General features: G+C 41.9%; 2 protein-coding genes across 3 annotated transcripts in view; one reads left to right on the forward strand and one right to left on the reverse strand.

Annotated features, from left to right (window-relative positions):
• Positions 1-1266: 1266 nt before the first annotated feature.
• On the reverse strand, positions 1267-9454 carry slc26a2 (solute carrier family 26 member 2). Its single transcript, XM_056290604.1, has 5 exons — positions 9336-9454; positions 5891-6513; positions 5013-5303; positions 3925-4373; positions 1267-2185 (listed from the first exon to the last, which is right to left on the reverse strand). Exons 2-5 carry the CDS (start codon positions 6497-6499, stop codon positions 1342-1344), a joined length of 2193 nt encoding a protein of 730 aa, XP_056146579.1. The 5' UTR covers positions 6500-6513; positions 9336-9454; the 3' UTR covers positions 1267-1341.
• A 3761-nt stretch (positions 9455-13215) lies between these two features.
• The window catches only part of pde6a (phosphodiesterase 6A, cGMP-specific, rod, alpha), a 61709-nt gene continuing 58488 nt past the window's right edge, over positions 13216-16436 (forward strand). For both annotated transcript variants that reach the window (XM_056286905.1, XM_056286913.1), the window contains exons 1-2: positions 13216-13544; positions 14601-14742. In XM_056286905.1, coding sequence (XP_056142880.1) covers positions 13216-13544; positions 14601-14742 — 471 coding nt within the window. The remainder of the gene's footprint in view (positions 13545-14600; positions 14743-16436) is intronic.

The following is a 16436-nucleotide window of genomic DNA, read 5'->3' on the forward strand; positions in this document are numbered from 1 at the left end:
AAACATTCATTCATTCATTCATTCATTATCCAAAGTGCTTATCCTTACTTGGGGTCACGGGGACAACATGGCAGGATACAGGGCGCATGCATTAAAGTCGATGCCAGTAACACTGCCCAAATAGAGTAAGGTCATTTTCAGCATCCTGGCTTCAGGCTGTTGATGTACGAGTCATGAGTCATGGTTTTCTAGTCTCTCTTTGGGACTTGGTCATCATGTTGACAAATTAAGAACATGAATTTCATTATAAAATGAGATTAATTAAAAACAATGAAAATTTACTCCTAAGGCATTTTCTTAAAAAAGGTTTTGATTTGAGGATGTTTAAAATACACAAATGAGTTTCAGAGTTTCTTCCTCCAAAATGAGGAACAGCTGAACATTAAAAATCAGTGTGACTTCCCCTTAAGCCATTATTTTATAATGCGCCTTCCACCCAGCCATCCATTCACAAACTGCTCCTGTCCGAAGTCACTAATGGCATTCATAAACAGGCAAAATTACATCTGGAAAATTGCGTTTGTGAATTAGGGCTGCATAGCTAAATGATTTATGCTGATTATAATCATAAATTTGACTAACTAATGAGATTTAAATTATTAATCACTGATCTTATGGTTCAAAGAATATAAGTGTTTTACAGCATGTTTTTGCACTGCATATCAAGATTGTGACTACTTAATGAAATTAAATGTTTTGTCTGGCCTCGCTTGCTTGCAGTTATTAATTGCATGCCAGTGAGAAATTATGTACCACTATGAAAAGTGTACATGGACAGGGACAAAGTATTTCCATACTACTGTCACTGGTCTTTGTGATAAAAGCATGATATACACACTAGGTTTCACAAAGTGGCTGATGTGATGATAAACATTGGTATTTTGTAATGGTGGTTGACTGGTTGTCACCTCATCCACGAGTTAAGGCGGGAAAATGTTCTTCCAAGTGAAATAAAAATGCAGCCATTGTAGAAGCTCCACTACACTGCTTGCAGAGAGCTCCAAGCACTAGTTTTCTTCTCCATTACCAAGAGACAACTTATTTGGGATTGGTTAACCTTCTCTTTTTCTTTTAAGCCATCAGAAGTTAGCAAAATATCCCGGTAACCAACCGGTTGAAGCACATCTGAGTTTTGAGCTACAATTTACCTACTTAGCTGCACTGTATAACATTCACTAAAATAATCCTGAATAGCACTAAAGTACATGAGGAGGCACTTCTACTTTGGCAATTTCAATCTTCTAGTATAAAGCACATATGCACGAACATGTGATTTTGGATCGCATTAGATACAACATAAATGTAAACGTATAGATGGATAAAGGATAAATACAAAACTCGTCAACAGTAGGTGTCACAGTCTCCGTTAGGAGTGGACAAGCTTTGGGCAAGGTGGACGGCATCAGTGATCGTAAAAAACACCATTTTGCCTTCTCCTGTTTCCGCTTTATTTTCATAGAAGTATCCCCCCCTTTCCAGTGAGTCCAGCACTGAGGTATTGCACTGGGCAAGTAGAACCCTGACCCCGAGTTCTTCGTAATCTTTGCGGACCTCTTTCAGGGCGTTCACCCCAGCTGTATCCAGGAACAACACAGCGCTGCAGTCAATCACTACGCTATGGAGGCTACTGGAAGCATCTTTCTCTGGCATCAGAATTTTAGTTATGTTCACCTTGGTTTCATCCTTTTTACCCGTGACCCCCGTGACCCCTGACCTCTGTGTTTTGACATCTTCTGGTTCTGCTAGTGCCTGTTTCTTCCCCTTGTTCTTCTCAAGCTTCCTGCGTCGGACTTTCTCTTTCACTGGGTTGAGCCCCAGTCTCTGGTAGAGAGCCGATTTAAACAGGCTCTGGTTGGCATAGTAGATGGGGGCCCTGTATCTGAAAACAGTCACTCCAGGTTGCGTTCGGAGCCCATTGTATGATGCCAGGTCCTCATAGAACTCTCTGCTTTCGGCACGGCCCAGCTCCACAGCCTGGGCTTGCTGGGTCCGGCCCAGGACGCAGAAGGCTGACACAAGGACCCCGATGAGCAGACCTAGTTCCGTGTTGACCAGCGCTGAGGTTGCCATGGTTACCAGCCAGATGGAGGTGTCGATGCGGTTAACCCGCCACATGCGGGGGACATCTTTGAACTTGCGCAGAGCGCCGCGGAGGTTCACCACAATGATGACGGCCAAAACACACCTACGAGGACAGAGGGGGGCAAGGAAACAGCAGTTTGGCTGAGTCTCAGAACACTGCGGTGTGCGAGCTTTTTAATTATGTCAAACTGTAATGTCGATGTTTGTGAGTGTGTTTTTAAGATAGAGGAGGGAAAGACACAGACAACCAGATAGAGAGACAGAGAGCATAAGAAAAAACAACACAAGGAAGCTGGAAAAGGGAAGATAAACAGATGGAGAGATAAAGACAGGACAGAGAAAGAGATAAAGCCTGTGATGTTATTGGAAGCAGAGCTTAGATTCCAGGTAAGTAGTGAAAACATATGGTGTGTATGTTTGTATTTGTGAGTGTAGATCTAAGTGAATTAGGCGACACCAAAGCAAGTAATTAATATCAATCATCTTTTCCAATCATCAATCAGTAGAAATTATCTAGTCTTGACCCTTGAAACCCTTTTTCAATAGACTAAGGTCCAATTTTTTCCTCTTTCCTCTATCAAACACTTCCCTATTTTAGATATCTATTCGGGTACCAAAACAATATTCCCATGTCAGGGCACTGAGGCTCTGACCCTTTACCACCTTGATTTTGGCTGGACACTCCCTGCCTCTAGTGCTGTACTCACTGTAAATCACTCCGGAAAGGAGTGTTTGCGTAATGGATAAGGATATCAGTGAAATGCAGGAAATGTAAAACTTAATGGGGAACTTTGTGCTTAATGACGCAAATGATGCTGGCCCTACATCAAGTCAGGAAAGCAAAGTCGACAACAGCCATGACCTGGGGGCCATTGCTAATGTCTATATCTGTATGTGTTGTAAGTCTACCCTTGGTACCTGTTTTCAAAGTACAAAAGATAAGGATGATGGACAAGTGTGGGTGTTCTAATGTTTCCAACCCTGGAAAAAATTATATGTATATATATATATATATATATATATATATATCAACATGGATACAGGAAAAAAATATTTTAATGCATAGCAGCACAGGCCTGTTTCGTGCATCTCACACTAATCAGCTGCTAATTATATATATATATATATATATATATATAAATATCTTTTCTCTTTTTTTTGAATGCAAGACAGATTGCACATTGATGGATATATGAGTTGAATTTCATATCATTCATCGCTCTTGTTGCTCTTGAATGTGTGACATGTTGTAAAAGCCATGAGTGATATGAATTATATTTTGTTTAGCTGCCTGGAAACAAAGAGCATGGACATGGTCCAACTCAAATCTCATGGGATTGAAAAGGGACAGGAAAGGCTATTTGCAGAAGGAAAATAAAACACACACTGACAGAAGTACATAAAAGTATTCAAACAGCAGACATTATGTTATTTCTGGTTGACAGAGGGGTTGGGTGGGGTGCCGTACTTTCTTTATGCCAATGACATCTCAGTTACAAGATCAACTGTTGCTACAAAGAGGCCACTCTAAAATGAGGAATCATTTAATTAAACTGAAATTACCCATGTTAGAAAATGTGTAAGAATTACTTTTCTAATCACAAATTTACCACTCACCACCCACAGTGTAGAGTTGAATATACAACAAAACCCTTCTCACCTTTAAGACAAAATCTTATCAAATACGGGTCAAGGGCCTCGTGTGTCTGCGATGTGAAATGTTTGAACTGAACAATTTATGTATTTCCACTGACAACTGATTAACAACTGATTTCCTAGGTAGGATGAGGGACATGGTTCCCTTTCTAGACAGTTGACGGTTTGTGGGTGTAGCGAGCTTACTTCTGCAGAGAGTAGAACAGTGGAGCTATGACCAAAAGCACCAGCAGCAGAACCAAGGCTGTTACCAGCCCCGAGAGCTGAGTCTGACAACCCGTTGACTCCTTCACCAGGGTCTTGGTCAGTGCAGCACTTGTGGTAAAACAGCGGAAAAATGAAGGCAGGATGTTGCAGAAGCCTATGGCGTACATCTCCTGGTTGGGGTCCACTACGTAGCCGTGCTTTTTGGCAAACATTTCTGACAGAGAGACAGTGATGGCGAAGCCCACAATGGCGACGGTGAACGCATCAACTGCCACATTGGGAATAAGTGACCAAGAGGGCAGCTGCGGGGGAAGAAAGCCAGTTGGGATGGCCCCCGCCACCTCTGAGCCATACTCGGTATTGAAGTGACCAAAGTGAGAGGCCAGCGTGGCGGCAATCACTACAAACAGCTCAAAGGGGATCGGAGCCTGTGAGAGAACAGAAATGGAGAAGAATGAGACTTCAGAGCAGCTTTTGATTTCGAAGGTCTAAGTCAAAAGCTCATTTTGATTGCTCTTCGATTTAGAATCAAAATCGTGACACCCCTACAGAGCAGCAATCACATCACCCTCACTCTTGGTCCTTTTTCTTTCTTTTTAATACTATCTGGAATGTAAACAAAAAATATCCTTTTGACATCTCAGCACCTTTTTTCCCATACCGGGTGAATCTCTATTTCACATAACTCTGGGGAAAGTATGTTTTTGTAAGGGAAGTGTTGCTCTGACCCTTACGCTCCATACCATTGGGTTTTTACAATATTGATGATCATGGAATTCCAACTATTTCTTCTTTTGCACTCATTGTTAAGTTACTCTGGCTGAGAATATTAGCAATGTGCCAAAAACCTAGATATTGTAAAGGAAATATACTAATTTAATGAGGGTTTTGTTATTCACTTATACAGAAGCAACATGTCTGTAATGTCCTTTTCGAGATTAGATAAGGACATTACTAATATAGGGCCCAAACTACATTAGAATTAGTTACTCTAACAAATATGTTGCTTACATGTAAAAAGATGTCTCTTAGAACCTAAAATCGGCCATCAGCCTCTACCCTGTTACCTTTAATTTGGCCTTAAAGTGATCGTTCAGCTCCTTGGTGGGTACCAGTACGAGCAGACACAACAGACTTGTAACCAGGTCGCATATGTTGGTGTTCCGCAGGTTGGTGATCAAGCTATACCAGGTTTTTCCGAGGGTGAACCAACCCTGAGGCCTGGGGATTTTCAGTCCCAGCAGGTACTTGAGCTGAGAGGTGAGGATGGTCAAGGAGGCCCCAGTTGCGAAGCCGCTGAGGAGGGAGTCAGAGAGGTAGACAGAGACAAAGCCCACTTGGAGCATACCCATCAGGACCTGGGGTGGAGAGGGAAGGAGAGTGGGGGAGTAAAACAAACAAGCCAAACATTATCGTTATTTATACAACTTTTGCTGTGAAGCTGAAAAAAATGTCTGACAGTTTCTAAACATGGGGAAGAGGGAGGCCAAATAGGAAAAACTGATCTAGTTACTTGACTGCAGGACGGTGGGTTGATGAACATTAGGCCAACCGCTCTTCCTAAGCTAACAATCATCAAGGTGCCCTTAAGAAATATAGTTAACTCCTAACTGCAACAGTTAAGTGGAAAACTATTGTTGTAAATATGTGTTATCTATGCATGTGGAACTGCATTGCTGCAAAGAAGTATTTGTGCTCAGAAATCATAAATACCAATACATTTTTTTAATGCAAACAAAGCTGCTATGAAGTTTTGTATTTTTGTCAACTTTGTGAGACACTGGACACAACCTTCCACTGTTGGCCACTAAGCAGTTCTACAGGAACACTGGGAGTTAAATGCCTTGCTTAATGGTAGTAGCTGAGGGAGGGGAGTGCTGTTCACTTCATGCACCCTATTTTCCTACAAAGCGCTGGGATTTAAATGCTACTGCCTCTTGTTCACCTGGTAGATTCCAGCGGTGAAAGTGAGTGTAGCTCCCACAAGGATGGCATAACAGCTCCTGCTGCATTCCATCTCAATGCTGCCATTCCCCTGGCCAGCCACCAGGAGGTAGCTGAGGTTACCACTGCTACTGCTCTCAGTGAGGTATCCAGCCACAGCCAACTCCCTATCCACAACCTGACCCACCAGCAGACACAGCACCCCAAATATTCCCACCGAGATGTGATGGGAAGTACCTAAGAAGGCATAGATGATGGAGGAGAAGAAGGAAGTGTACAGGCCATATATGGGGTCCTGGCCAGCCAATAAGGAGTAGGCTATGGACTGAGGGACCAAAAGTATTCCCACAATAATTCCTGACATGACATCGCCCAAGAGCCAGTCCCGGAGCTGGTAGTGTGGCAACCATTTCAGAATTGGGAGGAAGCCCGTTAATTTGTGTTTGGCCTTTGCTGGGGTGCATGAACAGTGTTGTTTCAGCTGACGTGATGCAACAGTTTTCCAGTTTTCCTCCTCTTCCTTCTCCACTCTTTCCAGAATGAGAAGATGGTGCTGGTTGCCCTCAGCCCCATCCTCTGCTGCGGTACAACAGTCTTCTCCTGAAGCCATGGTCGAGCCCTTATCTGTGATAAATGAAAAACAGTCCAGCTCACTGTAGTTCAGCTCATTTCAGCCGAGGAGTGACGACAGCTTAAATCCAGAAAGCAAAATTAAAGTTCAAAGGGCGTGTGCCTGGAAGAATTTGTCGCAATTCTGACTGGCAGTGACTAAACAAGTACTCCTACTCCTATAGCCATTTTAGGACATTTTAAAACATATTCTGAATGGTAAATATTGATCCCAAGATAGTTATTTTCTTCTTGCATAGGTGAGGCAATGTCATCTGGCATTTAAGCAACTCAACATTAGGGCAAAATTGAGATAAGGTTGTTTTTAAAGGTACCAACCCTATGCCTGGGTGATCTCACATATTTGGTTCTCCCTATCGGCTTATGGCATGATGCAGTGTCATAATGGAAACTCGAACCATAAGCCAAACACAGGATTTTTCTCAAATTTTACTTTTACAAGTGGGGATGTCACAGGTTTACTAATGGGGAAAAAAACAACAATATTCTAGCAGCTAGGACTTCAGTATTCATTAGTTTCTGAGCTGTTCAACTGACATACCATTAGTCACCAATATGCATTATGTAAATTATCATATCAGGCACACAGCACATTGTTAATCACTCCTCACATTTAGCCAGTTATAAAACACTACTCATGCAACACTTCCCCTTTTCAGTTTTTGTTTAGACCATACAGGCGCCGCACTCTCATCTGCTGCTAGTAATAGGATTAATGCTCATGGAAAAAGACTGCAGAGCTACGGACTTTGTAAAGATGGCTGGAAAACAAGCTTAACGCGCAACTTAAGTCAAAGTGAAAACACACACCCGAGTGCAGTATTCGTCTTGCGTCTAGGTAATCCCGTGGCAAGAGTACTAAAGTAGTGACAACGTGTGCAATCATTTGATCTGACCGTTTGGGTAACGCAGACGCTGCAAAAAATACCATTCATATAAATGAGGCTGCCAGTCTACCTGCCATGCAACGGCTAGGAAGGCTATGAATGGGCACCATTGTAAACAAGTTGTCAACGTGGACACGTTGAAAGCTTGCTCACGTCTCCGAAAATGTAACAAAAACAGCATCTATTTACACTGTAAGACAACATTGTTCTTACTGAAAGGGACTCACCAGAGATCGTGCTGCCTCGTGGTTTTAAACTACTTTTGACGATATCGTCAGGTACTTGGTTTCATTCTACATTGTTGTTCATGCCCTTCTTTTTCTTCTTCTTGTTGGTTTTTCAGTCTGTCGCTTGGCAAACAACGTTATCGCGTACTACCGCCACCTACTGGATTGAAAATAAGATCAAATTCTTCTCTAAATCAAAGAAAGTTGGATCAGTTCATCTGGATACAACGTTTATTGACAAATACCTTCCATCATTCATCTAAGTGACCTCTTCAGTCTAAAGTTCTAATCTGACAGCAGGTATCCAGATGAACTGATTCAGCTTTCTTTGTTTTTCTTACCTGGATTATTGAGCATGCACAAGGACATTCTTCTCTAAATTATTATAAACAAAAAGGAAAATGATCTTCTCAACCCCTCATCCCATTCTCTAGTTCAACTTCTCAAGCAAGGATCTGAGAGGGCCTGAAAGTCTCGCTCAACAGCCCTTGCGCTTCCTCTCCAGTAATTCCCACGATATCAAAAAACTTTCTTGCTACATCAACAACTGTCTCTATTTTCTCCCATTTATTTTCTGCCTCAGCGGCACAATTAATCACCATGGCCAGAAATGCTAAGAACTTAATGTCCTTACAAAAACAATATTCCTCATGCTTCCTACCTGATTTGTTTTCCCTTACTTGAATCTTTCCTGTCCTTGCTGCTTCATCGTGGCTTAGTAGTTTTCTCTTGGACGAGCCTCATGATTTCCATCTCTTTCTCTTTGGACAGTCTGCTTGGCATACCTCACGACTCTCCCCACACTGATTACACTTGGGGTTTTCCAATTTCTGCCACTGCATGTATCTTCTCCACATTTACCACATATCACCCAAACACCTCCACACACAAGCGAGGTGGAATAAAATGCCTTACTGGGTAACTGCCTGGGTTTCTGTTTCAAAATGCAGCATAACTGATCTTGTTGCACTCCTTTCTCCGTGAATCATCTTGACCATTCTGTGACTATCAACAACTCCGTTACGTTATTTAAATCTACTTGCATCTATAGTTGTGTGTATGTACGAACATTAAGTGCATGCATGAGTGGGTAAATGTGTGTGCAGATGTAACAGTGTACGGGTACATACATCTTGGCCTGTGACCTTGTAGGGTGCAGGCAGTGCTTAAGGTTAGGTTGACATGATGATTTTTGTACAATACCAGTTGCCCATTCCTTTTTTTTTTAGTTGTACAATTATTTTGTTATCTGTAATTATTTAATTTATTCAGTTAGTATTATTGTTACTTGGCTATTTTATTTATCACTAACTTGTTTTTTATGAGCAGGGAGGGGATTGTTTCATTCTGTTCCGTTCTTTACTTAACCCTACAGAATGGACGGCTAAAGCTTTACTTGCTTACTTATCACTTTATTAACAGGAATCCTTAAGTCATACAGTTCAGTTACTTTCACCTCTAGCCAGCGTCACTCGCAATCATATCTGTTACAGGGATTGCTGGGGGCTAAGGGGGATAATGTCTTCAAAGAAAATTATGAATCTGTAATACTGTATCATCATCTGTGCAGAATGTTGAATAAAAGTTGGTTATTAAAAAAAACCTACTTGCATCAACCACATACGGTACTGAGTCAACAGCGCCCTCTATTGGAACTCTTCTATTAAGTGGGGAACATGACACTTGGCAGACATTTATTTACCTCAGATATTTCCAGGGCCTTCCTCAGTTGCGTCTGTGACACACATCCAACTACGATCAATCCACTTCTTTTAACATCGCCAAGTTTGTCCTTAACCCAACTCGCGACTTCATGGTTATCCGACAAAACTCCATAACTGTCCTTACTCCCAGTCACTCTTCCTTCTCACCATCGTCACTGTTTCTTATTCTTTCAAACTCATCCACCTACTTCCAGCTTCCGCTCAGTTTGTACTTCGTTTGACACTGGCGCGTGTCACGCATGTGATTTGTGACGTAAGGTAAGGCACCCGTCATGTGACACGGGTCTCGAAAATACCGCTCCGTATCCTCAGCCCTTTAACACGTCTTTCCCACTGTTTATATGCAAGAATGTTCTGGATTGATGTGGCCAACTTTCTAAAAAAAGAAACTTGAGAGTGAATGTTGAAATAGACGTTTGATGCAATGCTATATTTTAGACATGATAAAGTTGAAAATAAACATGCTCATACAACTGTAAACTAGTAATAAGACACGTTAGTCTCTAGATAACGGGTTTGACCCTTTAGCCGAGCGGTTAGCGATGTCGCCTTGTGGTGCAGTGCTTTCCGTATCGTATCCCGCACCGGGTAAAAAAAATTACCGGTTACACAACTAACTATTGATTATTTTTGGAAAATTCCATATTCATAAGAAAAAAAGTCAGGAACCAAGCCATCTTTCCTGCACTTGATTAATTAATTCTGACAGTATAAAACCATTTTATCTAATGTTAAAAACAAAAATAAAATAAAATATTAGGACCTTTAAGTTCCATCCATTATCCGAACCACTTATCCTGCTCTCAGGGTCGCGGGGAAGCTGGAGCCTATCCCGGCAGTCTCGGCGGCAGGCGGGGAGACACCCTGGACAGGTCACCAGGCCATCACAGGACCTTTAAGTTATTAAACGAATATAATACGCAGAATATAACACAAGCTCTGGCATTGTAAATGTAAAATTTTTGTTTGCTTTTATCTTTTTTTTCTTTCTTTCTATTGTCTGTTTGTACCCGTGTATATGCACATGTGCACATTAAGGGGGGGGCGCTTAAAAACACCATATCAATAAAACAAGTTCGGTATTTTGAAACCTGTGCCTTGACCCCCTACTTTTAACCCCATCCTAGGACTACTGTCCTCGCTCGTCATCCTTATCTGCGAGTCTGTGGCGGACGGACTGACTTGCGGTTGTCTGGTTCGTCACTAGAGGGCGAAACACATGAGACACTACTGGGTGGGCACAACTCAGGGATTGGACCCCCAGTTACAAACTAGGCTGAAATAACTTAACAAAATCCATATTTAAGATAGATGTCTTAAACTGCCTCTCAAAATCAACTGATCAACTCTTTTAAAATTACATATCTTAGGCGATATGTTAACGTCATCCAATACTTGACTGTTAAATGTGTAAATAAGCTGACAAATAGCCCTACATATTCATTTCTAGCAGACCGCAAGTTAGTCCAAACATGATAGTGATAGAGTGACGTAGTGAGAGAGTGTGGGAGGGGGGGGTCAGGTGTATCGATTCTATGGCAACATCGGGAGGTATCATAATCTCAATGTGGTAATTGGATGCCGGCTTATGTCCACACATGACCATTTAAAACCGTCCTAGTAATCCTTTTTCTTTTCTCATCCACCTGCACAGTTGGCTAACAGGACAGAGGGATTATATACTTTGTTGGAGACAATACAACCACTTTAGCAGGTAGGTCTGCTACATATTTTCCGCACATGACGGAGTTTCAATCCCATGTGAGATATCTATTTCTTAGAAAAAATATCAGCAGCTCAGACAAAAATGATGAATGTAAATGTAAATGATTTATGTTCAGTTCAAAGGTATTATATTGGAGGTAAATCACTGGCTGGCAAATTCATAACGTTTTTACAGACTGAATCTTCTGTATTTTAAAGAGAGTAAGCGATGAAGTTTTTGTTTTATTTTTTTTTCCCCAAAAAAATGTATAAATAATAATTTGAAAATGAACTACTAACACACACACACACACGCACACACACACACACACACACACACACATATATATATATATATATATATATATATATATATATATATATATATATATATATACACTACCGTTCAAAAGTTTGGGATCACCCAAACAATTTTGTGTTTTCCATGAAAAGTCACACTTATTCACCACCATATGTTGTGAAATGAATAGAAAATAGAGTCAAGACATTGACAAGGTTAGAAATAATGATTTGTATTTGAAATAAGATTTTTTTTACATCAAACTTTGCTTTCGTCAAAGAATCCTCCATTTGCAGCAATTACAGCATTGCAGACCTTTGGCATTCTAGCTGTTAATTTGTTGAGGTAATCTGGAGAAATTGCACCCCACGCTTCCAGAAGCAGCTCCCACAAGTTGGATTGGTTGGATGGGCACTTCTTTGAGCAGATTGAGTTTCTGGAGCATCACATTTGTGGGGTCAATTAAACGCTCAATATGGCCAGAAAAAGAGAACTTTCATCTGAAACTCGACAGTCTATTCTTGTTCTTAGAAATGAAGGCTATTCCATGCGAGAAATTGCTAAGAAATTGAAGATTTCCTACACCGGTGTGTACTACTCCCTTCAGAGGACAGCACAAACAGGCTCTAACCAGAGTAGAAAAAGAAGTGGGAGGCCGCGTTGCACAACTGAGCAAGAAGATAAGTACATTAGAGTCTCTAGTTTGAGAAACAGACGCCTCACAGGTCCCCAACTGGCATCTTCATTAAATAGTACCTGTTAGAGCCTGTTTGTGCTGTCCTCTGAAGGGAGTAGTACACACCGGTGTAAGAAATCTTCAATTTCTTAGCAATTTCTCGCATGGAATAGCCTTCATTTCTAAGAACAAGAATAGACTGTCGAGTTTCAGATGAAAGTTCTCTTTTTCTGGCCATTTTGAGCGTTTAATTGACCCCACAAATGTGATGCTCCAGAAACTCAATCTGCTCAAAGAAGTGCCCATCCAACCAATCCAACTTGTGGGAGCTGCTTCTGGAAGCGTGGGGTGCAATTTCTCCAGATTACCTCAACAAATTAACAGCTAGAATGCCAAAGGTCTGCAATGCTGTAATTGCTGCAAATGGAGGATTCTTTGACGAAAGCAAAGTTTGATGTAAAAAAAATCTTATTTCAAATACAAATCATTATTTCTAACCTTGTCAATGTCTTGACTCTATTTTCTATTCATTTCACAACATATGGTGGTGAATAAGTGTGACTTTTCATGGAAAACACGAAATTGTTTGGGTGATCCCAAACTTTTGAACGGTAGTGTATATATATATATATATATATATATATATATATATATATATATTTAGATATGAGATTCCGGGTCTCTCCTGCTCTCTTTACCATTCTTCTGTGGAATGTAGCCTTGTTGTTAAGCTTGCAACGGAGTGGCTGTAAATTGGCTGTCAAGTTTAGTTGTACTGGTGTACATCACAAGCGACTCCAAAAGTGGGAGTATAGTTATATCAAGATATCTAATATCAAGCATATCGTCATGCAACAGAGTGAAGCTTTAAAAAATATATACGGATACTGATATGAAAAAATATACCAGGGCACGTACATCTTTGAAATCGATACTTGTAATGTCAGATTTGCCAACCGGTCTTGCACCATAGGCCTTTGAGCACCCCCTTTCAAGCAGTAAGGCATTTGCTTCAATCTAAGATATGTCACCAGTAAATTTCAAGGGATGAAATGCATCTCTCATTTACTGGTTTTAGAGACTCAGGGCCAGTAAATTTTTGGACACCAGCATGACCAACTATCTTTTTCCTAACCCCCCTCAACCCCCCCCCCATCCTTCCCACCTGTCAGCAGCCATGGTGGATGCAGCAGCTGCTGAGCAGTTCCTGGATGCAAACCCGGACTTTGCCAAGCAGTATTATGACACCAACTTCCGTCCCAAGGTCATCGCAGAACTGCTGGATGGTGGGCGGAAGACAGCCGTGGACGTTAGCCAGTATCATACCCTGACGACAGTGGAGGAGAGCGAGATCATGTTCGACCTGGTGCGGGACATCCAAGACAATCTGCAGATGGAGAAGTCTGTGTTCAACCTGATGAGACACCTCAGCTTCATGATTAGAGCTGACCGGATGAGCCTTTTCATGTACCGCCAGAGGAATGGTGTGGCCGAACTGGCAACCAGGTTGGTGGGGCTGGGACTTTACTTGTGTATTTCTCTGATGCTTTCTTTTATTCCTTTAAACTGTTTGTGTTTTATGTCCATCTCTCTGTAACCATCTGCCTGTCTGTACCCGTCTGTCTATATATGTATGTATGTATGTATGCATGTATGTATGTATCTATCTATCTATCTATCTATCTATCTATCTATCTATCTATCTATCTATCTATCTATCTATCTATCTATCTATCTATCTATCTATCTATCTATCTATCCAGTTATCATTCTTTCTTCCTTCTTAACTGGAACCTTCACAATGGAACCACAATATTTTACTTTTGGCAGCTCAACAGTTCCATCATAGTGGATTTTGGGTGATGTGCCTTGCTCAAGGGCAACTTGATAGTGCCTATTTAAACATCAAATTCTTGTTACTATGCATTGGAAAAAAGGTCATAGCAGTAACATAATGGAAGTAAAACGCTTTAAAGACCACTTCAAAAGAAGTCCTAAATCAGTTTTAAACACTTTCCAAAATGTCATATCAGTCAGCTGTTCAGTGTTAGGGGTCAAATTTTGCCCCGCCCCCCCTTTTTTGTTGCTTTGCCTCTCAAAGGCACCCATGAAGCTTAGAGACATTCTGTTTGGTCTGTTTCAGTGTAATTTGATAATTCATTCGCTGATTATGAATATAATGAGATGACCCTCATATTAAAGAGCATATTAAGTGCCTATTGATGCTATAAGGCATGAAAAGCCCCATCCTCTACGTGCTGCTAATGACTTGTTTCACTCTGGATGACAGGCTGTCTGAGTAATCCCAGACTCTCTCCCTTTAACTACAAAGTCAGGGGTCAAGCGTTCAATTTCTGAAACACCCAGTGTGTGAAAAGCCATGTAGCTTTTTAAGTACCCTTGAGCAAGGCATTGAACTCACTGAACTCTGTCCTTGGATAACCAGCTAAAGGCCTCAAATGTAACAAAGAAAAACAAAGAAGAAGGAAATGCTCAATACTTAACTTTGGAAAACCATCTCTTTTACCTCATTTCTTTCTTCCCTTTTAAACTCTTGTCCAGGTTATTTAATGTCCATAAAGATGCCTCATTGGATGACTGCCTTGTGCCCCCGGACAGTGAGATTGTGTATCCACTGGACATAGGCATCGTAGGACACGTCGCCACCACCAAGAAGATGGTCAATGTTCCTAATGTGGCCGAGGTAGGCAGACATAACTTCTGTGCGTGTGTGTGTGTGTGTGTGTGTGTGTGTGTGTGTGTGTCCCTGCCCACAACAGGATCTTAACTACCACCAAGGCCTCTATCCAAGAAGGCTGCACAATCAGGTGTCCTGGTGTGTTGCTCTTCCTCGAACATGTAAAAGCGCCCATTTTACAATAATCTATCTGATAAACAAAAAAGATAGTCATAGCCTATAATTGGGTGTCCTTAACAAGCCTGCCTTACAATAGGGGGCATACACACTTTGCAGTTAAGTGGTGTTAGTGCCACGCTGTATCCATTGAACTATGTAGGGAATACTAGATACCCCAACCTGTAACCCCCTTGCAGTGTCAGCATCAGTACCATGTGTCCTACAGCTCTGAGTCATTTCATTATACCCAAAGAGTGATGTTAGTCAAATGGGATAGTAAACATCTTTGTTGTTCACTCAGCTCTGAGGCACGCTCAGGTCGGCTTTACTTTTACTATAAAATGGAATCGGAAACTCAGCTTATTCATATTTAACTGCCTCTGAATTTGTAATTTCATTCTGTTAATACTATTCACATACAAATTGTTTATCGAGAAAACATTGCAAGTCCAGGTAGAGGAGAAAGATTACTGTCAGGAAATACCCATGTCTGACCATTAGAGAGCGACGTAACACCATGATGTATCTGTCATTAACTCCTACCCAAAGCCAGCCCAATCCTATTAGCGCCAATACCTTTGACATTTGAAAATGATTGGCAAGCTTATTTCCACCAACTCTGTAAATTTGTAGCACTGCAGTGTTTGGCCATTTGCTTTCACTACCCACATCAGCATAAACAATTATTTTGGTATTTGTGGGTAATGAAGAACGGTTCTCTTGGTTTCTGCGACTGCAAGTGAGAGATGCTCTCAGATCAGTGTTTGACAAGATGTCCCCTTTTTTTGGGGGGGGGGTCCTTTTTCTCCCCAGTTGTATCCGACCGATTGCCCCACTCTTCCGAGCTGTCCCGGTCACTGCTCCACCCCCTCTGCCGATCAAGGGAGGGCTGCAGACTACCACATGCCTCCTCCGATACATGTGGAGTCACCAGCCGCTTCACCCGACAGTGAGGAGTTTCGCCAGGGGGATGTAGCGCATGGGAGGATCACAATATTCCCCCCAGTCTCCCCCCCAAACAGGTGCCCCGACCGACCAGAGGAGGCGCTACTATAGTGACCAGGACACATACCCACATCCAGTTTCCCACCCGCAGACACGGCCAATTGTGTCCGCAGGGACGCCCAACCAAGCCGGAGGCAACATGGAGATAGGAACCGGTGATCCCCATGTTGCACCCGACCAAGCCGAGGCAACACAGAGATTCAAACTGGTGATCCCTGTGTTGGGACATGATGTTGCTTGGTTGTCATATCATTTTTCCAATCACAATAATGTTAGAAATAGGGTCAGGGTCAGGGTTACGGTCAGGGTTAGGGTCAGGGTCAGGTTTAGGGTTAGCCTATGCTGATCTGAGAACATGCAACAAACAAGACATGCAATAAGGAAACAACCCACGCTAAATAGCTGCTGGATTAGATGCCAGGGACGCCCGACCAAGCCGTAGGCAACATGGAGATTCGAACCGGTGATCCCCATGTTGCACTCGACCAAGCCGAGGCAACACAGAGATTCAAACTGGTGATCCCTGTGTTGGGACA

This window comes from Lampris incognitus, chromosome 1 (genome assembly GCF_029633865.1).
Source record: "Lampris incognitus isolate fLamInc1 chromosome 1, fLamInc1.hap2, whole genome shotgun sequence".
In the NCBI taxonomy this organism is placed as follows: domain Eukaryota; kingdom Metazoa; phylum Chordata; class Actinopteri; order Lampriformes; family Lampridae; genus Lampris; species Lampris incognitus.